Genomic DNA, 22,346 nt, shown 5'->3' with positions numbered 1-22,346 from the left:
GAGATTTATCGACTCGCGCCAACTCGCAACGCGGCCCTTTTTTTCTTCTTGTCCCGTGGCGTATGCGCCGTTTGGAAAGGGCGCGCGCTCGCGCTTTGTAAAACCAGACCGAGAACAGCGAGACGGGGAAACGAGGAAGTCGTATTTCGTCCCTTTGAGGGTGCCGCGATCGTACGTCGCGTTTGATCTCGGCTCCAATGACGTCCGCGTCACACGGTGGCGCACCTACTTACATAGCCAACTCTCACACCCTCGCCGCACCGTGGAAAACGAGCACCGAGGGAAACTCCGACGGTTTTCTTGAGAATTTTCTGCGCCACTAAAATTGGAACGCGATCGCGGAGATGTAACGAGCCGTGGCGAAGAACACGCGTTCGATTTTTCGGGTAACTCTAGAAACGTTTCAGAAATGACTCGCTTCGTTTCTTCCCCTAGATTTTCTTCGAGTAGTTTACGAATCTTTTAGTATACTTAATATTGAATCATGCCACCTCTGACGCATCTGTTCAAGACGAAGCAAGAAGCTTTGTTCGCGCGTTTTGCAATTCGTTTAAGATTCAGCTTGAAATCTTCGAATGCGGAGAGAAAATGGAAGCGAAAGGGCAGACGGAGAATTCTGTTAAGGGGAAAAGGAAGAGAAGCGTGCGCACTGCCAGGCCAAGAAAAATCACGTCCCTGGTGCCCTCGACCTTTCGTCGAATCCCAGCTCTTCGCGTGCACATTATTATGCATTATGATTTACGAGGTCGTCCGGTACGAGAATGCGAGCGAAAATCAAGTTTTACGATTTAATGAGTTTATGGGGGTACCCGATGGTACCCGATGGTGGCCGGCGTGTGGCCGTCGTTCGACCAGAGGAAATCGTCCGTGGATTCCACGATTTCGCTAGCTCCTCTCGTCAAAGGGCTCCATCTTCCTCCGCCGAGGCCACGACCTTTACGCTTTTTGATTTATTGTCGAGGCTCGAGACTTCTTTATTCACAGATTGCTTTTTCAATAATTCGACCTTTCAAATCAAATTGGTCAAACGACGTCGCGGAGATCGGAAGATTGAAAAGTTGGAAAAAATGAAATTTATAAACGAATTAGAAATTACGTTTACTTTAAAAGATGTTGGCGACTGAAATATGTTGAATGGAAAAGTTGACGCATGAACGTTATTTTGTAAGTTGATGTTGCAAAAAGTAACAACTCGAGTGAAAATTGCAAAAGAATTTAAAAGGAAATTTAGACAGTGAAAGAACAAGGGAACAGGCTCCGGCTGTGTCCCGAAGGACGCGCAATGGGACTTTACGATCGTATTTATGGCCAATTTTATAGCTAAGTCCCGTGAAATGTCCTTTTTGCATCTTCGTCTTTTCGCTTTCGAGGACAACGGTCCCGAAATGAACGCGAGCTTTCGAAAATTCTTCCCGGAGGCTTCGTTGTACCTCATTGGAGAAACTTTGTTGCAATTCGTACAAAGAATAGCTTTGTTCCCCTATCGATTTGCTATTACAAAGTGAAATGTTCTACAAATGATTTTTCAATTAATCGAACAAATATATTGTCGTGAAACGTTATGTTATTTCTTTCTAATCTCTACGTGGACCGACAAAGGATAGATTACTCGAAGACACATCGTTCCGTTCGAAGCCAGAAAATAAACGATCCGAGAGTTTGTTTCGATTTGGAAACCTGTTATCCCTCTGTCAGAAGACATTGTTAATCATGGCGTGTAGAAACGCAGATCACATCTCGAGACGTTGTATTAGCAATATTCCAATCATCTCGTCGATGCCAATTTAAGAAAAAAAGCTTAATAGTCGCTACCGGTGTTTCGGCATCCTCTAATCTCCCCTTCGCCCTTTCCCGGAACGTGACGTTGCAGGTTTCTCTTAACTATACGGGCACCTAATCATCTACTCTATATCACACAGTTGTTCCTCTTAATATCGAGAACATGGTACTCCAAAATTTCTTACCAATTACAATTCCGCAGAATTATTTAATTTCGTGTCTCGTCAAATTTATAACTATATTCTACGACTGTAACCGTTCAATGATCCACCAGACCGTTCTCCAAATTTTCCACCCTCTGTTAGAGCAACTGCTACCCAGCAGACTCAGCTTTCTCCTTTTTTTTCATTTTTTCCATCGATCCACCTATATAAATGGTAACAGTACCCACTGCCGGTGTTCCCGAAAGATGTCTCGTACACCTACTCCCAGACACTCGAGGCTTGATTTACACAGGGCCAATGAAAGAGGCCGAATCTCGATTTTCCGTTCACCTCAGGCTGTAATAAAACGTGGAAATCCGTGTTCCAGGCTGGCCACGAGATCCGGCTACCGTGTGGCCGTTTTCACGAAAAACCATCGGCTACCGCGCGCTAATAAAATTTACGAGACCTTGCGGTGCCCCTCTGCTCGCTTTCCGGTCGCTTCGGAAGCCTCTGCTGACCTACTGCCACCCTCATTGTCCTGCTGGAGCCTTGACTCGCAGGGTCGACTTTTACCCCACCTTCACGGGACCTTGGAAATTTCTCCAGGGTAATGTGGGTTACCGGGACATCATAATCTCGATACCTAGCCCTTCTCGAGTCCTTCCGGTTCCGTTCGGCTGGGAAAGAATGGAAATTGGAAAATCTGCGAGTTATTTTAGCCCTTGAACGATGGGAATCGCAAACGGGAAAGTTAAATGTGACGTTCGAATGAAATAAAAGCGTTTGTTACTGTTCCATTAACATTGTATATCCGACGGAGTTACGAATGTTCCCAAGGGTAGCTAGCATTTGGTCGAAGGAAGGTATGGACTCACCGGAAACAAATAATCGAGAAGACGATCGTGTCGGCGAAGAGGAAACAGAATGCACCGCTCACCGACTTTGGTACAGAATTGTTAGGGGGCTCGTATTAAAATTTGTCGCGGCGTTCACGGTTATCTTTCTCCCGTACAGCTGTTTAACCAGCTGTAACGCGTCACACCTCCCCTCGTGACGGTGTTCCGTGGTCCCGTGGCACCGTTGCCCACCGTCTACACGCCGGAATTTTTTCACAAAAGGCACGTGTGCATCGATAATGCGCTGGGTGTTGCGTGACCGCCGCTTCCGTCCGCCTAATCGACTGGATTTTTGCCTCTGCGCGCCGGAGAAAGTTCGCGGTTACTCGAAATTTGTGATGCTTGATCGGGAGATGAACACCGATGACAGCTTTCACGCTTTGTGGCTGCGCAGGGGTATCGGTGAACTCGCCGATTAACATTCAACTCGATTTCTCGGATTTTTCTTCCGTTTCTCTACATTCTTATTAACTACATTCCTACGCGTTGTACTTTGCTGCTCAATTGGGCGAGACGATTCGGTTATAATTTTACGTGTATCTAACAGACGCTCTGAAACAAGGAGAATAGATATATATATATATGTACGGATGTAAAAAGAAACTCGGAGTTCCGGCTGAAAAAAATGACGAATCACCCGAAGAAAATGGAGTTCCCGGCTGAATGCGACGACCTTGGGGAACACGGTCCACCGTCGAAGCAGAACGTCGTCCCTGAGATATTCGGGTCAGGAGTCCGTCGACGGGACGTTGAGCGAATATCGTCCGAGAATTTATGCGTTTATAACCCGTACGAACACCAGTAGCGATCAGCAAGGCTGGCTGAATGATTTCAGGCAGCTCGTGGCGGGGGACCATCTATTGTGCACGGCAGCCAGCCGTAAAACTGGAAAGTCTGGAAGAAAGGCTCTCGTGGCTGGCACAGTTTTCGAAAATTTAGGGCCAGTGGGTCTTTGGGCCAGATCGAGATTGCAGTTCTCGCTCTCGGCAACGCGAGAAAAAAGGAAGGACGGTCATCCCCGTCTCTCTTCTTCTAGGCGAACGAAATAAGTCCAGAGACGAGCGAGAGGAGGAAGAAGAGGATTCGAAAGGAATTTTCACCGAGATGCACGCTTTTCCCCGGGACGAGTAGAGAGAACACGTTCACCCCCATTGTGGCGGCTGATTTACGACCAGCTATCCGAGAAAACAGGCGACCGACTTCTGTTTGGCCACGCGACCCTCTGTCCACGGTGGAAAGGGAAATCTTCGTTCGCCACCCCCCGCAACACGCTTGACAAATAGCTTCTCGAGAGAGCGAGAACGACAGAGAGAGAGAGAGAGAGAGAAAGAGGGTGAGGACGGCTCGCCCTCCCGTGGTCCACTCGCGACGCGATTGAGATGTTTTCAAAATGTTTGGCACTGTTTGACACGGGGCGCGTGCCGAGCACCCTCTTTCGAAAGTTTCGAGTCTCATGGGTGCATCTCCCAGGTGAAATCTCCAAGATATTCTTCTCTCGTGCCGTGGCGTCTTCGTCACTTTCCTTTTCGATTTTGGGAACAGAAGGTGTACCGTTTGTAAGCAGAGACGAGAAGCTGCCGGTTAGGGAGCGGTGAAAAGTAAAACAAGGTGTCGAGAGCCACACGCCCGGTGTGTGCTCGTAAATTAGAAAGTCATTAGCGGGCCATCGGAACTCGATTAATCCACCCTGGCGAATAATACGCGGTACACCGGCGCGGCGCATCCATGGGAATATCTATACGGGTGTCAGTTGCTCCGTGAAATTCTCCATCAATCTACGAAACTATCCGACATATGGCTGCTGGAGAAACTCGTATGGTTTTTTTGTGGCGCGGCGCTGGATGCTTCCGGCCATTTGAATATTCGAACGCGTCTTTGTTCGTTTATTGGACGAGTTTGAAGCGTTAGAAAAATTAATGCGTGAAACAAGAGTTGTTTGTGTTTCATTCGCGAACATTTACGTATATATATATATATATATATATATATATATATATATATATATATATATACGTGTATACATATATAATAAAATCCACGCAACCCCTGAATTAGGCCATCGACCAAAGAAGAGAAATCAAGTTACTCGAAATACCAAATGAAAGAGAGCGAAGGAGCAGGCACTGAATTTAATTACTGGCCAGCCACCTTATCCAGTTAATAATATTCATCGAGCGTCCTCTGGCAGCAAGGACCGAAAATGGCCCGTCACAAGCGTATGGCGACCTGTAAGTTAGCGTGACCACCAGCGAACAGGGTCAGGGTCATTTGAGGAGCATTTAAAAGCGCGCAATTACAAATCGAATACGATCACGAATCCGCGTGTGTGGCGCTGGTTCAAAGTTCGTGGCACACGTACGAATTATAAATTCGGCGCAGCCGGATAGAACGCGGGGCCGGTGCATCATTATCCAGGGCAGCTTCTGTTACGATTCCATCTGGCGGTTGATCTCGCGGCGAAAGCCGTTCTGCCGTTGACGGGGAAAACGCACGGGCAACGCGGGCCGCGTCTCTGCCGGGCTAATTGAGAGGACGGATCGTTACGATCCACCCGGGGGGGTCTGTTTCTCGCTGGATATTCATCGGACGCTTCCATCGCGAGGATTTCTGCCGGTCCCCGTTTGATAGAGCAATTTTTCAACGGGAAAAAAGGCTCGGCATGTACCTATCTCTTGATGATACGGTTCTTGCGATACTGCGGCGAGTCACCGTCGGTTAAGAAGATTACACTGGTTTTTCCTTTCGCGAAGAGACAAATAAATTTCGAAAAAATGCCCTGCCATTTTTCCTCGCTCTTTTTTTTCTGGGTTCCGATGGTTCGAAGTCTCGCTGGAAAATCCGACGCGTTACGAAATGCCGAAAATGTGGGGAAAGGTGAAGAGAATTCTTTTAGGTTTCTTGAGTTCCTTTTCAGTGGGCTTTTCCTTTTTAGGGGACCGGGGAGAATGTTTTCGATGAGAAAACTCGGACCAGGCTTAATAGAGAGAGATTGCAAACTATACGAGGTAAAATTTCTGATTTACGAACGTTTCGATGATGATACATCGATTTCTGTGAATGCAAGGACTCTTGGTATGGATGAAGCGAGTCAAAAAGCGGGAGGATGCTGTGGGATTCGAGCAAGATGAGCAATATGACAAGAGGAAGGTTAGATTCCGATTTATCCTATAAATGATTAGAGATTTGATTACACGCTAATTTGTAAGTAGTCCGAAGTCGATGAAGAAGCGGGCAAGGGAAGAAAATCGAAAGAGTTGGAAGTCTCGACAAAGTCTGATACACGTGCAGGTAACATAAATGAATTATTTAATTAGTAATAAATCAATGAATATTCTTCCTTCGATGTAGGTTGCAGAGTTACAAAATTATCGAAGTTAAAAGCAATTCGTCAGAAAAATGTAGCAGAGGGAAGAGAAGCAATTTCACAGCAACGTAGAAAGGAGAAATATTTTGCTTCTCTGTTAAAACTGAGGGTAAAATATATTTTTACTGAATTAATGAACTGGGATAATTAATTTAAAAATGTTACAGACAAGCTTGTTGCATCAACAATGGAGACTCACGTGTCACTGGGAAGAAAGAGCGATTATGCGCAAGAATGCTCGTTTAAAGAATGTTATGAGGTACTTGAAAGATATTTCATGATAATGTTTTCATCTCATTACTAAAAATGAATTACTACGACCTGATTGTTTGCAGGATAATGTCGGAATTCGAAATTCCAGAAATTCTACCACTAGATTCCATGGTGTTCGATAAAGTCAGTTTCTCCGCGTACTAAAAATGCTTGATTCTCAGAGAAATAAAGTTAGTCTCATTTCTATTCAAATTGGGGTAATAGATTTTGAAATACAAACACGAGAAGAGGAAACAGATAAAACTTCGTAAGGAGAGAATGATTAAGATCATCGAGAAGATTAGTCGAGAAATGGAACCGAGGAAGGTGAAATGTTTGAAGAAAGTTTCAAAGGACAGCATCGGCGAGGAAAGTACTGTAAAGTTTCCTACAGAAGAAACATTAGCCGGTGAACGGAATTCGGAAAATCTTGAAACAGAACTTGAAGTGAAGGTAATGTTAACGTAACGTAATTAAAGGAAATAACAGAAATCATTTTTAGGAAGCCAAAGAAATATTAAAAGCTAAAGAAGGCACCGTGGAATTTACTGAAATAGAAAAGTTAAAAGATCTAAAAAAGATCGAGGATACTAATAGAGGGGAAAGAATGTCCTCGGATGATAATAACTTTGAGAAAGCCATATCGATCAAGAAAATCGAGTCTTCTATAATGGAATATTTCCCAAAAGACAACTGTTTTTTCTCCAATCCAAATCTGATCACATTCGACGTAATGAAAATTAATTTTCTCGTATTAAAAAGGAACATGGAAAAAATAATGAATATTATATGTTATTAGGACTTCAAAGTCGGCACGAAATATTCCAGAAAGGTTCTGATCGCTAACAAAACTTTCAAATGGGCGTACCTACGATTCAACAGAGTGTACACCGAAGTCTGGGAACCAGGGATCATCGAAGTATCTTAATTACGGATTTCAAAAGCGTCCTCGCGTTAAACAAATATTGTGGGAAACTTCTTAAATCAGATCGACATTATGGACGCCGCGAGAATCAAACCCGGAATGCACGCGACGATCAACGTGAAATTTTCTCCGGTCTACGACGAGAAAGTGACTGCGGAGATTTCTTTTCTCACATTGAATCCCGATAATACGAAAACTTTCCATGAATTCCGTATCCCGGTCGTTTGCAAACCTGAAACAGCTGAACCTGTTCTGGATCCTACGGAAATCAAGTGATAGAAACAAACATTTCGAAGCTTCTCGGCCACTTGGCTTGAAAATTGGATGGCAAAGGGTTTGAAATAGACACAGGAGAACAAGTGAAGAGGAGTAATTATACTTGCAGGTTCCCGGCAGCTCCAGCCTGGAGATTCAACGACCCGAAATTCGGCGAGAAGACGCTCAGCATCTCGAACGAAGGCCGAAAATCCTTTTCCGTGCTGATCGGGGAAAGAGACGACCGTAAAGATTGCTTTCTTTGGCAGTGCGACCAAACAGAAGTGCCGAGTGCGTCTCCTTCTGTTCTTCGCGTCGGTTCAAGTACCTGAAATCGTTCCGCCGAGTCAATAGCTGTGATAAACGGCTGTAGGATTCATTACGATTCGATACACCTTTTAGGCGACAACGAAAATAACGAGGATGCCGAGAATTCTGTAGATACGCCTCGTAAAACCTTCCAAATTGAACTACCGCCGAAATTCAAATGTCCTTTGAAGATTATCTTTCGGCCACGACACATTGGATTGCATCACGAAGTCGTGAAGATTCAGTTTTTTAACGACGACCGAATATTTGGCGCACAGGTTTCTCGTGAACTGATATTTTCAGTATTGGAAAAGACGTTTCATTTTATGCAATCGTTCATTTCATTAGGCGGTTCCAATTTGGGCGGAAGTGATTGGTTCGCAGATCCATCTGGATCCGCCCTGTATCGATCTTGGTATTGCCATGATCGATGCCGACGTTTGCCAACAGAATTTTAATGTTGTTAATAATGGTAATACTTGAGATGTTCTTTCAAAGTAATAGAAATAGATTAACGAGAATCGTAGGGCGCTCCAGTGTTCAGATTTCCATGAAAACTCCAAAAAGCCTGGGGGATCAGGTAACGGTTCAACCTAGATCGACGATCCTGCAACCCGAAGGATTTTCTACGATCAGCGTCAGGTTGATACCTGAATCCTCCATCCTGCACCTGTCTGGCCGGTAACAACGACTTTTTTACCATGCGAGAAACAATAAAGGCTTGCTACGAATAAAAATTCTTTCGCGATTAGCTACTTTGTTGCTATGAAACATTTTTCTGCAGTTACATAAGCGGAAATAATTTGTACTTGAAACGATTAGATCAAAGTTACCGAATAAGGTAGATGATTAGTAAAAAAGTAAAGAAATGGATTTCTTTCGGAAGTTTCTTACACACTTATTTATCGCGGCTGTAGAATATGAGAAAGGTGATGACGGGTTGAAATAAAATTTTCAGCTATTACGATCCTGTATCCAGCATGCTGGAATTTTCGTTGCAAGTGCAAGCCGTAACTCGAGAAGAGGAGAAACCGCCGCCATTGTGTTTGAAAGTCCTCGCCAGTTTGACCACTTGTCGTGGTTTGATTCTAGGTAGATTCTGACTGAATAAGAAACTAATCAGAAACTAAGCACACAGATACTGTTCCTTTAGAACCAGCAAGCATCGATCTTGGTATCGTTCACACGCACGAGTCGGTCCGCTCCGAATTAACGCTGACCAATGACTCCCTGTTAATTCAAGAGTACGCTTTTCTCTTCTCACCGGCGTTCATGGAGATCCAGCCGAACGACGGTTTCGGGGCAATATTACCTGGCGAAACTATCGAGCTCCACCTGATTTACTCAGCACGTTCATCCGACATCCCTGGGAATGAGATTGGAGCGAATGGGCTGGCCGGCGAGCGAAGGTTATTAAATTTTAATTAACTATACGGATTCGTATTGAACAGCCCCTTTCGCTGTTGACCGAAGGAAAAGTTCCCTACCCAGGTTTCAGGTGCGAGTCGTCACACTGGCAGAGCTTGCCTCGCATAAGAAATCAATGACAATTAGCGAACTAAGGGATCTTTACGATCTAGAGGAGCCAAGCTCGCGAAACAGAGGTCTTCCTCCGCCCGTTGATCTGAAATCAGTTGAAACGATGCCGAAGACGGACGATGAAGATGACAAGGATTCCAGTCATTTTGCTGATTCAGCGATCAGTGATCTTTCTGTGGTTGCGAAAGGTTTGGGTATACAATCTTCATAATCTCGAAGCGTATGGAAGATAGAAAACACAATATTCTATCATTCTAGACTAATTAAAAATAATATTATTTTTCAAAGACCGTTGCTCCACGGGCTGCTGTGTACATTATTTTAGATGTTGAAGAGACCGAGGAGCCAAGGAAATTACTCCAAAATGATAGGAGGATAGAGAAGAACGTGATCAACGTGCACGTTCGCATCGTGGACACGTTCTGCGAGATGAGCGAACAGATCCTCGAGTTTCCTGCAACACCTTGCGGCTCTTTTTCCATGGTAGGGGATCAAGTCGCATGTTCCAATGAGACAGACGCTTTGACAGTTTGAAAGACGTCGCGCCTAATGAATAATAAATTGACTCAGGTCTCCGTGCATCTTCGAGGCTACAACATGGCCTCGTACCCGCGCTGTACTTGTGGGATCCTGAAGAACCAGGAGAAGGAGTTCTCAGCTCGCTTCGAGTTCAAGAGTTCCTCCGATCGCGTGAGAATGACGCCGCAGCGTGGAGTTTTGCTCGGTAAACAGTCCGTCAAAGTTTACTTCGTGTTCGAGCCGAAGTTGTCGAGCAGCGATCCGAGGATCGAACAACCGGAGAAACCAGACGAATCAAAGGGAAAAGATCAATTGAAACGGAAGGAGGGAAAAAGTAAATACAAAGGGTTGAAGTTTTCTATTTTCAGGGCTGGATTTAAACATGACCTCCGCCCACAGGGAAAAAGAGGAAAGAGAAGAGAGAGAAGACCGATAAAAATGAGATCTCCGAGATCGATCATTTGCCAGACAAAGCAGCTTTATTCGAAATCTTCGAGCCCGGAATCTCCACGATTTTTGTGACATGTGAAATCGATGTGGAGATGAAAGATGGCACGAAGAGAAATGAATTATTGTTTCTGAAGCTAGTGTGCCCTGTCACGAGACCGGAAATCGTGATTTTGAACAGGGAACACGATATTTCATTCGGACCGACGGCGATTGGCACATCTTCGAGGAGAATTTTGATGGTTAAAAATATTTCGAATAAGTACGTACAAGTAATCGTGAATTAAAGACGAATGCACGAAACAACTTATATTTTATTCAGGAGTATCAAAGTAGATGTGAGCCTGCTAGATCCGCATGGATCTTTTTTCGCGCCTCCAGGGAAGACGATCGAAACTGGCTCGATTCTGAAAATTCCGGTTACCTACCGACCTCTCCGCGATCAGGAAGAACAAGTTAGTTTTCCTGAATATCATTTCCATTGTCGACAGTCTGAAAAGAGTCAGATAATTTCCAGGACTGATCTGAATATGATTATGTAGATACGTTAGATTAAAAACTCCTATAAGATCGCGTGATAAGAAAATTCGTTCTCGGCGCCTTGCTCTTGAACACCCAAGTCCAACCGTGTCCTCGTATCTTCTCTGTCTCTTTAATCCTGTATCTTCCTGGTCCAGGCTGAATTTCAAATGGAGGACCTGGCCTGACGAAGTCGACGTTGCTGTTAAATGGATAATTCTTCGCGTTCTTGGGTTTCCCAGGGGATTTTGGGTTGTAGTGGCCAGGTCCTGGGTGACTAGGGTCCTTATAGGACAACGCAAGATCTTGTAGCATCAACCTCAACCCTGATTTTTTAGGAAATCTATTGGGAAAAACGACTGAGTATGGAATAAAGTTGACGAGTCTGTTGCAATTACCTTGGACAAGTAGTCCAGCGTCCTTTAAAGTAGTTGGACTTTTGCAACAGTTTATCCAGCTCGCTTGGCAACGATTTAGGCCATTCGCCGCGATCTTCCAACTTTATAGACTTCTGATAGCCTATCAGCGTTCTCTCGTCCCTTGGACCTGGAACGAACGCGATTTATAGACGACTGCACCGCTTAATCTGCATTCTTAATCTCCGACACCTGTGAACAAATCGTAGGGTCCCCTCTTCCCGGTAACTTTCTTCAAGAATGCCTCAAGAGTTTCCGGATACTTCGCATTGTACCTAATTAGACGATATATTAAGTCTATCTACTTCCGAGCAACTACTGTCTTCTGAGAAATGACTTGGAAGATAGCGACTGCATACAAATTGCAGGGTAAACTCCAGGGCTTCAAAATGGTGGAGAATCTAGGTCGCAAGCCGTCGTACTCGAAAGAGGGTACACAGGAAAGTCCTCTTCGTTTATTTTCATCGAGATAGTGATAGGGATTTTTCTTCGTGTAGCCTACATCGATAAATCAACGTGTCAAAATATCCGTCGCGAGAGTGGTTATTTAAAATTGAAGAGAAAATGTAAATTTTCCAAGTTTTTAATTAGGTATAGCCTTCGTTACGATGTACACCTGGTCCAGGGGTAGCAGACTTTATATCAGGCTTGAACCGATGAACAGTTCCAAAATCCGCGTCCCTCCGAATAGTTTTACAAGATTTTTCCAGGATGTTCTCAGGCCATTGAGAGATCTCGTGGATCCCGGGCCCCAATCCAGTTTTCATTCGTTCTCTGTCGACCGTGTATTTTTCTACAAGTCGTCCTCCCATTGTAGCTGAAAATTCTGCAGTCTCTAACTCTTTCTTCCAGCTAATTATTACAAACGAATGTTTCAAATGAGGTAAACCTTTCGGCCCTTTGATACTCATTTTAGGGACAGTCGTAGAGAGAACGTACTTCCGGGCAGTAGATTTTGTACTCAACGCTGGGAGATCGTATGATCCTACACCAGGTGCATCAGATGCAGCCTGATAAAATTTTGGATGCATTCCAATGTTCGCGTCTCGTTTTAATCCGCTGTTGAATGGCGGCAAAGGCTTGCCTTGCCGAGGGACTAGACACTTGCATCGCCATTTCATACAGCAACGACAAATTTTGAAGGACTTTGTGGAGGAATTCCAGGGCATCGCAGTATCCTTCGATGACTTCTAACTCGGAGTGTTTAACTAATTCACGTTTCGAAGTCCGACAGAAAGATTATTCGAGCTTGAGGGCAATTTGAAAATTTCCGATACGATTCGATTTGACATCTATCGATGAGTGCATACAAATTCGGTTCGTGTCACTGAATCTTTTATTCCCACGACTAATTAAAGTTTTAATCGGTAAAGAAAATCGTGAAATTATTATGTAGAAAGAACGATTCGTGTAAAGTTAACAGCCCAATGCTTCAGTTGAAGATAAAATACGATCGAACAAATATCAGCGAACTTCTCTACAGTTTCACTTGGTTAATTGACAAAAAGTTTGATTAATTTGCCGGTTTCAATTTGATTCAGGAGTTTTTCGAGGTGTCCAGTTCGAGCACGAGGACAAGGTGGCGTGTGAAAGTCAGTGGCCGAGGAGTGGTGCCATCTTATGTTCTCCAGCCTCGTTTCAGAGTCGCTCGGATCGAAGTTACCGACGATAAGCCGGTGGAACTTGAGATATCTGTAAGTTCCCGTCACTCGATCAGTTATATATCGCATACATTGAAAAGCGAAAGCGTTCAGCTTTTTTAAAACAATCATTTCATCGAGAACACACACGTTGCTAATCGTGAACGAACATATCGGTAGTTGGTAGCGACTGCTTCGTTAGTAAGGGAGAACTCTTCAGGTACCTCTCGAGGATAAAACGATATTGATTGTATAAAATTCTAAATATAACTTTATAATCTATAAGTAGATTATAAATTTATTATCTTTAGAATATGAGCTTAATGGAATCGAAATCTGTTCGAATATTTCAATTTCGTATGGGTCATAAATACGAGAAGATCCGTTATATGTCAATTAATTTCGAAATTTAACGATAATTTTATTTAATTTCGACACACCAATAAATTACCGCGAATGAATGAACAGTGGCGGGAAAATTATCGACGAAAACGAGTTACAGGCAACTACATAATTACTGCAGAGCGTATTTAATCCCGAACATAGAAACGATAACACGCGCAAGTTAATCCGAAATTTGTAATCTCGATTGTGTAAGCTCGTGCAACGATCACCAAAAGATTAATACGCGAGGATAACCAGCTTGGCGCCGATTATTCATGATTATGTCATTCGACCATGAATTCATTAATTACCGCCCACGCTGTAATATCGTTTCTTCTCTAGAATTATAATTACGCCTGTCGGCTGCAAACCGAAGAGATTCAGACCACCCGATAATGTCATCTGATCCGATCGATCTTAATTAATTAAATCACTCGCTATTCTTCGCATTTGTCTCAATATATGTCCTTTGTCCCCTTACCATTTTACCGATAGACTTTCCCCACTTTAAGTAGTGAGACTTTAAGTAGATTCTAGATCATCTCCTAGATCATCTTCCATTAAATAACACTGGCCACCCCCTAGATTGATATACCAGTTTTCCACATACCTCGTTCGAAAGATAAAACACAAATACTGTATCGATGAATTGTAGAAAATGTTTGGTGATCTAGAATGCTACAATTGATAATACTGTCTGCCGAAAAAGCTAGCAAGATACGATGATCGTAGCGTCGGTCGCGTAGAAAAATATCGTTGGAAATCCGACAGATATTCGCCGGGGGCGAAAATCGAAAGTCGAAGAGAAAATGGGGCGTGAATGGCCGTCAGATACAACTTTATCTGGTTTCCCAGCGGCGGCGTAGATATCCCTATGCAAAACACCATGCTTCCGCTTCGGGAATCTCACAAAAGGATCTTGGGTTCCGATACGGCGCAAGTAAACGAGAGACGAAACAGAGTTTCATCTTCGTCAACGGCGACGCGAGATTACTTGGCAAACTATTTCCAGCATCTGTGAGCACGGCCACGGGACCGTGAAACTTTCAGGATCGGTTTCATCCGGGCTTCCCGAATTTTCTCTGGCGAGCGTCAGCTGCTCCCGAGAGACACCTTGTTCCTCCTGTCCCCATTTCCCGAGTTTTCATTATTTAGAATTTTATAACACTTAAGATTCCTTTCCATTGGTGTTTCCAAAACAGTTTCGAATTTATTTAACGATAGATGCTGTACCCAATCCGCGTGAAAAGAAAGGAAGATCGAGGTCCGGTAAGGGCGGCAATAGGCTTGCATTACAAATAAATTCCGCCGATTAGATCGGAATCCCCAAATCCGATCGTTCGGAGATCAAAGGGCAAACGTATGAGCTCGATCCATAGAACTTAGCCAACCTCTAACCACGATTAATTAATAAGGTTCGCCGGCTCGTATCGTTTCATTACACCCTATTTACCTTGCCGTATCCTCCAGGTAATTGAGTGAGGTCGGGCTTAATCGTTTTGCAACGGCGTTCTAGTCAGGACTCAGAGATCAACAAAGTTCAACTAAAATTTCTAAATGAAACTCGGCATTTTTGAATATCACAGGCTTGCTTCGAGCATAGCCTTTCACGTGGCATTACACGCTTTTCCTTTGACTCGGTCCTTTCTCTGTCGCGCTTCCTTTGTTTCGCGTCTACCGTTACGCTAGATACTTTTCCGGCGCTTACAATGTTACACAGCTTTTTGAATCCTGTGTCAGTCCACGGGAATTCTAATGTCAATAGCGGGATCTAGCGTAGAGTTCTCTGTGCTGCGTCCGCCAGGCGAAGTTTGCAAGAATTTCTGACAGCATTGAAATATTCACCGAAAATAGCAGTACTAGGGACACTTTCGCGGAAACTGTGACAGAATTTAGTTTACGTTAGTAACGTGGATCTGACGAGGAACGAATTTAAAGAGATGGACGTTCTAACGCGTAGCAACTTTGTAATAATACAATCGCTTTCGATTGTGAATAATAACGGAAATTTCTGTAATGATCCGTATTAACGATATATTCCCCATAATCGTCTCAAGTTTCCGCGTGCTCGCGCACCAGCGCGGGACGCTGAATAAACCAGAAACTTCGTCTCTCGATTCCGCTTGGGTTTCTAAATCATTCACCGGCGACGGGTAATAAAGTTTCCATCGAATTAAAGCTGAATCGTCGACGACGAGCTTCGGTATCGGCGCACCGGCGATCGTTGCCCACCTACCTGTTTTCTCATGGTTTTTCCCGCGGGGAAACCCGTTCCAGATCCAGAACATGGGACTCTGTCCGCTGACTTTTCGGATTCGAGCGAGGGTCACGCTCGAAGGTAATATTCCAGCGACGAGGAACGAGTCACCGGAGAAAAAGAAAGGGAAAGGAAAAATCGACTGGAAAAGCGAGGAAAAATCACCGAGGAAGCTGGAATTCGACGACGATTTCCGACCAGAGGAAGAATCAGCGATATTCGCCGGAGGATTAGAGGAATCTATGAACCCCGGCTGTTTTTCGTTTCGTAATCTCGACGAGAATATGCAGTTGCTGGTGCCAGAGGGGAAAAAGGTATGTTTTGCAGTATCTGCGGAAGCAAGAGAAGATTTTCCGATAGATAAAACTGCCGCTCATAATTGGAAATTCGGGCGCAACTGAAATGAGTTCAAAAATACATGCGACCTCGAGATTTGGAAAAACTAAAGTCTTCGCTGGTTCGACGCCAAGACAAAATCCCGAATGAAGATTACTAAAGAACTTAGTTTATTCTTGTCATACGAAAACCAATAGCAGAGAAATTTCGACCCTGTTCAATTCTGAATCTCGTTGAATAACACGCGAATGAATACACAGTTCGCTAATTATCGCGCCGCGATGAACCGAAATTCTCGAATTCCCTCGTTTTCCTGAAAAGCTCGAGTTTTCAATTGCACGTACGAACCGCTGACTTTCGTTCCGCGATTCATTGCGAAACATCGAGTGCAGTTTTTCAACAAATCCAATTACCTTAATTTGTTGTCGATGGTGCATAGATGGAATTCGGCGTTCGTTTTCAACGGCCGAGGGACGCTGGGGTAGCGGAGAAGGAAAAACCGACGAGGAAAAAGAACAAGAACAAGAACAAGAACAAGAACAAGAACATGATCAAGAAGGGAATCGAAGAATCGTTGAAAAAAGAGGACGACGATAAATTAAATTATTGTTACGTGGCTTTGATGGAATTAACGCTTGGAAGCTCGGTACACGTGCAAGACCTAGCGATAATATGCTCGTTGAAATAGAGATTTGCGGCGCGGCCCCGGAGTTCGGTTTTCATGAAACTCGCGGGGTAATTCCAAGTCTCCCCCGGGCTCGGCTCGGCGGAATTAATCCGTTGCTTCTTTGTTCGCGATGCATACACCGCGGACGTTCGAACGTTTATTCGACAAGTTGATTCGGGGCGTCGAATCCGAATCGCTTTTCAGGGGTCCGCCGGTACGTTACGATCGAGGAGTATGAGAAAGATATTTCGTTTCCGACGATTCATTTTTCTATTTACATGCGGACACGTTCCACCGAAAAAAAATCGATGCGTTCCGTCAGTCGCGCGCGAACAGTCATCGGTGCGAAAATAAATACCGACGCGGAATGGTACATTGTTTGCCGAGCGGATCGCTTCGACGAGCACGGTGGAAACGAGGAGTTACGGCGCGCGGCAGACGAATTGCATCGTCCGCGACATTCTACCGGGTCTGTACGTCGAATTCGACAACTTTTACGAAGATGCATCTTTCCGATTGCGCCGCGTACACACGCACACGCATACACACACGTACACTCAGACTCTTAGTTTATAAATTACAGGGTGGAATTCAACGGATTTACGATTAACACGCGAAACGAGAGCTCGTCGAACGGACGGCGAGTCGTCGAGCGCGAGAGTTCCTTTGGTTAATCCTTCGGGGATTTCGGCGCAACGCACAGACTTTCATTGTTAATCGTTTCCAGTGGTTTTATTTCGTTCGTCGTTTTTCGTTTTTCGTTATTCGGTCGTCGCGCGTCTTTACTAGTTTCTACGATCAAAGGTGGCTATAAAAATGTAAAAAGATGTAAATTATCGGTAGGTTATGGCAACTTCTGTAACGCAGAGAGAAGGAGTCGAGAGAAACCAGGAATTGGGCGTGTCCCGAAGGGTTAATTCGAGGAGAAACGATTGACCGACCGAATGTATGCGAGAGAAGTTTCGAGAAAATCCTATCCTAGGGTACGCGAGCGAATCGTCTTCTTCCAAATATCGCTGACGAGGAGAAAAATCGATCGCGCCGCGGTTACTCTCGCGATTAGCACACAGAAGCACGAGGAGAATTGGAAAAATACACTTAGCAGAGGCCGTCCGTGAATTCTAGGCCCTGTCGAGAAAGCTACCGTACACGAGACTTAACGCGATCTAGACTAATTGGATCGATTGAAGCCGATCGAGTCCTACGGACATAATTATACGCGTCCGTATGCTCAGTGTTGTTCAGTCGATTAGCGCTTTTGTTTCCCCACTGTCGAAAATCTCGCGGCGAATTTCGCGCGAGATTCGGTTCGCTACCAGCTAAATCGAGATACAGGATTACCGGTCTCTAATTAACAAGACCGTTCGAATGATACGACGAGAAGAAACGCGATCAGCGATTTTATTTTACAACGCGACCCGTCCGATTCGCTCTGCACGCGTCGCTCTCCCTCGAACGCGCGACGCTCTTCGGATTTCGTAGCTATTATAGAAGCTTACACACGCACGAATAAATAAAGGAGCCCGCTTGATCGGCGACTTACAGTTAGTTAATGTCCCGAGGTTCGCTGGGGAGGTCGTTCCTCGCCCCTTTCATCGAAGCGGTTCACCTCGGAAGCTGCGCGGCCGCGGTTTCCATAGGAAGCAATGAATTAAAGAGGAACTTCGATTCAGGAATCGCACGTTTCGAACCCATCAATGGCCGTCGTACCATTCGCACGACGCTGTGGATCAACAGCCAATAATACATTTCCGTATTCGAATTTCAATGATCGCCGTTTCGGAAAACTCTGTCCGGGAAAATATCGACGCTCCGCGTTCCGCTCGAAATTTCCGGACAAAAATGCCCTGCGCAGCTGCCTCTTCGCGGAAAGTTTAATTAAATGCAAATTGCTTTCTTCTTCTGCCGGACAACTCGTTGTTCTGTCAGCTTTCGGAACGGAGGATCGACGGGAGCTCGGAGGCGAGGAGATCGTTTCGATGTTTCCGATTTTCTTGTCGACAAAGGGAGATCGTCCGTCCGGGTCCGAGTGAAACGAAAGTTCCACGGGTCGATCCCTCGTCGCAACTTGCGAATTAAGGAGGACAGTCCTGGAGGCGGTCCCGGTTCGTTCCAGCTGGAAACTCTTTTTCGTTTTCTCCGGTGCGGCGTTCTCGCGTCTCCCCGACCCAGTCACCGGTTTCTTTACCTGTGAAATAGCTGCCTCGACGTGGGCCGGGTGCGACCAAAGAATCAAGTCCATCTGAAAGCAGACGCGGTGGAAAACAGGCCGACTATAAGAACGGAAGGGACTCGCTGCTCGCCGAATTTCGGATTCGAGACCGACCGCGTCGAATATGGAAAACTCGCGGCCACCATATTGTCCCGCGCGGTACGTCCTCGACGAACAATCGAACGGTGTACCGCTGTACACATAGATTCCCCCGTCCGAGGAAATATCGCCCGACCGTTTCATTTCGCGAAGAGACACGCCGGGAGACATTCGATAGCTCGAGTCCCATTTCGATTCTCCGCCACTTTTTTCACTTTTGTCTCCTTTCGCTCTACTTTTTGGCCGGGTTTTCTATCTTTCCTCGGGGATGCGTTTTCGTTCGAGAATAATACCGACGAGAATTGGTTTTCGAGGTGGACGCTGTCGGAAAATCGAAGATGGACGAAATCGGCGGCTTTGCCTCCTGATTCTCTTGTGCTTTTTCTGTTGTTTTTTAATCGACATAACGCGGCTAACCGGGCCGCGTCGGGTTTCCCGTTTCGAGATATCGTACCGGGTTACGTCCGATCGCGTGCTTACAGGGGTGCACTGTTAATTGAGCGAGCAAATACACACGGGGAACGAAAATTATGGGATCCGATCGCCGCGGCGTGCACCTGAAAACAAATTATAAGCTGCAACAAAAATTTCAAAGACAGATTAGAAAGAGGGGGTGCTAGACAGATGGATAGTGAGTGTGAGACAAAGAGAGAGAGGAGAAAGAGAGAGAGAGAGAGAGCGAGAGTGTGACAGAGTGGTGTGTTAAGCTGCGCTGTTGAACGGTGCCTGTCACTTGCACGGCATGCTTGTTAAATCGTTAGAATGCCCGTTGTAATTTATTCAACGGGTACGTCGATACATGTTACCGTAATCGTTCAACTAATTGGGCGCGAGCTTCGGTAACCCGCGAGTTCTCGTTACCTTTCATGGAATTATTATGAATAGAAAATAATAATTATCCCTCGCAAGAGTTTTGTTACCCCTTTAATACCGAGCTTTCATACACGTCGATAATTTAATTATCTCCCAGAGCCCTCGGGAGCGATTGCCACACTTGAAACTCGACTGAAACTCGGCTGAAACTTTGACATTGCATATCGACGTCAGCCATTTTCACGCAAACTTATCAGCGTCCGTTGTCATCGAGCATAGTTAAAATTTCAGACGCGTCCTGCATTAATCAGTGGTTTCATCGTAAGTACTTTCGACAACACTTAGCAGCCAGATACCGACTACCCCCGTAGCGCAACCGTTTAAAATGCTGGGTAAACACGGACCGAAACGAGTCGACGGATAAAAATCCTGCGGGTTTCCGAGCATTTCCAAGGAAAATAAGAATCCCCATGTTACCGAAGCTCGGTTAATCCCGCGGTGGCTTTTACGAGGAGGTTGTAACCCCGTTCGTTCGTCGTTCGTCGTTCGTCGTTCGTCGTTCGTCGCGCGCTGCTAAATCGCGCGAACGAAAAACGTGGATTCATGGGAACGACGTCGTTACCGGGAGCTGCGTCCTTATTCGGTTTACCTAGGAGAAACCGTGATGCGCACCCTATCCCGTAGTTTCATGGTATTTAGACGGGGTTTCGGGTGCTCGTGGAGGTACACGGTGTTCGCCAAGATGTACGTTGCGCTAATGCGACGCCTGTCGGGGCGTCGATACTCGACCGTTAGTTGTTTTTTCGTGTGTCCGCCTGTATCACGCACGCAACGGATCGGCGTTCGGCTTTTCGGACGTGAGACGTGCGACTATCAACGATCACGTGTAAGTGCAACGAAAACCGTGGCTTTCTTTCGGTCTGGAAAAAGAAAACACCCGTCAACCTTCGCCGCCACTACCACCGCGACTAGTTTTAACACTTCGAGTGCCAAGCGTACGATTTCGGAAACGGACACGCGTGTCCGCTTGCCCAACTGCTACACAAGGCAAACACATCGTAGGAGAAGATGATAGCTTGTGCGAGGCGAAAGTGGAAGCTTCGTGATAAGCCCAGGCAGACTGTTGTACGGTTTTTTATTACAAGATTACAATGTTCTAATTACAACGTAGCGATTTCTCAATCTTCCGGAGAACACGATTATGTTCCGAAAATAAGCTTTCATGGTTGCACCGACCGTACGCGTAAGAAAAAATAGGAAAATGGTATTCGAGCGAACGAGGCCCATTTCTAGGATACACAGCACTCAAAGTGTTAAGGCCACCGATCAAACGAGGGCGCCGCTGGAACTGATTCAGCATACTTTCTGCGGTGCCGCGCTAAGCTGGACTTCCGTGCGAGCGACCACCTCGTTTCCGAAACGAAACCATCCGCCAGAAGCATCCTGTCCGCGCGCAACCCACGCGTAATCCTCCGGAATTCAGCTGCCGCTTTTGCGCTTCAATCTCTGGCCCGCGTAAACATCCGCGCGAGTCGGGGGAGAAAAGCACGACCCCAGAGGAGTTTGCTAGTCAGTTGCCGGCAACTATTTCACTGACCGATAGACGCAGCCACTTTCCGATTGGAAAACTTCGGTGGTCGCTCGAACGATCGGTTTCCCGCGTGGCCGGGCTTGTTACAGCGCGCGAACGCGAGCTAGCGGTTCTAACGGTCCCCGTAAGCGGCGAACAAACATTCGCGCGATAAAGATGATTCGCGTATCGAGCCCTGCCCGGGGTTACTCGGAATCGATCGTTGCGAAATCGCCGATTCCTCGAATTCGTTGGCCCGCGCTCGTAAAACGGGGGCGACGTGTAAACTCTTTTTACGGTGTGCGCGCGGACCACGGCGGATTTTACGGCCGCGCGATCCTGACCGCTCCCGCTCCGAAAACCGTAACGTAAATCCCGAATATGTCTCGCTCGTAACTTTCCCGACACGACCCAGCGCGGCGGGGTCGCGGAAGGCGGTCGAACGCCACACCGGATTGACCGACCCAGGCGAATATCGTTGATCGCCGAACGACCCGTGACATTCGAGCCGCTTCAACCTGTTGACCGGAGGATTTTTCAGCCGCGCGATAAAACGCGGATAAGTCGGATTCGCGTCGATCCAGGCCGCTGTGAAACGCGACGCGGTTAGCGACGCGGTTAGCGACGCGGTTAGCGACGGTGTAAACGGGACGCGTCGAATTCTCGTGTTTCTCGTTTTGCAAACCGACGCGCGGCGAGTCGGTACCCGTAGCCCGATCGAGTGGAACGTCTTTCGAGTTCGCTAATTGTGAGCGACGGGAGCGGAAACGCGCGCCACGGCCGGCGGATGCGATTCACGATTCGCTGCGTGCAGAGTGTACCGCCTCACCGTACCGTACATACGTATCCAAATCAATCTGAAATTCAAAACAGTGATTCTTCGGCTACAGCTGCTGCTTCTGATATTTATGTTAAACAGAGAGGGAGGGAGAGAGCCGGGGGGCGACAGAGAAAGAGTGTAAGCGAGAAGAAAATCGAGGCGAGAGAAGGGAAGAAGACCGA

At 46.0% G+C, this 22,346-nt stretch overlaps 3 protein-coding genes across 14 annotated transcripts in view; 1 reads left to right on the top strand and 2 right to left on the bottom strand.

Moving 5' to 3' along the window:
* Positions 1–10,983: 10,983 nt before the first annotated feature.
* On the bottom strand, positions 10,984–12,535 carry LOC116428960 (ciliary microtubule-associated protein 2). Its single transcript, XM_031981231.1, has 6 exons — positions 12,306–12,535; positions 11,974–12,218; positions 11,726–11,864; positions 11,559–11,641; positions 11,349–11,496; positions 10,984–11,293 (listed from the first exon to the last, which is right to left on the bottom strand). Exons 1-6 carry the CDS (start codon positions 12,533–12,535, stop codon positions 10,984–10,986), a joined length of 1,155 nt encoding a protein of 384 aa, XP_031837091.1.
* Positions 12,536–15,611: 3,076 nt separating this feature from the next.
* On the top strand, positions 15,612–16,671 carry LOC143175295 (uncharacterized). Its single transcript, XM_076373910.1, has 2 exons — positions 15,612–15,961; positions 16,423–16,671. Exons 1-2 carry the CDS (start codon positions 15,677–15,679, stop codon positions 16,669–16,671), a joined length of 534 nt encoding a protein of 177 aa, XP_076230025.1. The 5' UTR covers positions 15,612–15,676.
* Positions 16,137–22,346, bottom strand: part of LOC116429008 (QRFP-like peptide receptor) — a 55,128-nt gene continuing 48,918 nt past the window's right edge. For 4 of the 12 annotated variants that reach the window (XM_031981367.2, XM_031981357.2, XM_031981358.2 and 1 more), the window contains one exon: positions 16,137–19,518. In XM_031981367.2, the coding sequence (XP_031837227.1) occupies positions 19,374–19,518 (145 nt within the window). In that variant the 3' untranslated portion in view covers positions 16,137–19,373. The other 8 variants (XM_031981363.2, XM_031981368.2, XM_031981361.2 and 5 more) reach the window with 6 other exon arrangements.

The sequence above is a fragment of the Nomia melanderi genome, chromosome 14, assembly GCF_051020985.1.
Source record: "Nomia melanderi isolate GNS246 chromosome 14, iyNomMela1, whole genome shotgun sequence".
NCBI lineage: Eukaryota > Metazoa > Arthropoda > Insecta > Hymenoptera > Halictidae > Nomia > Nomia melanderi.
This window is presented reverse-complemented; position numbering and strand designations above follow the sequence as displayed.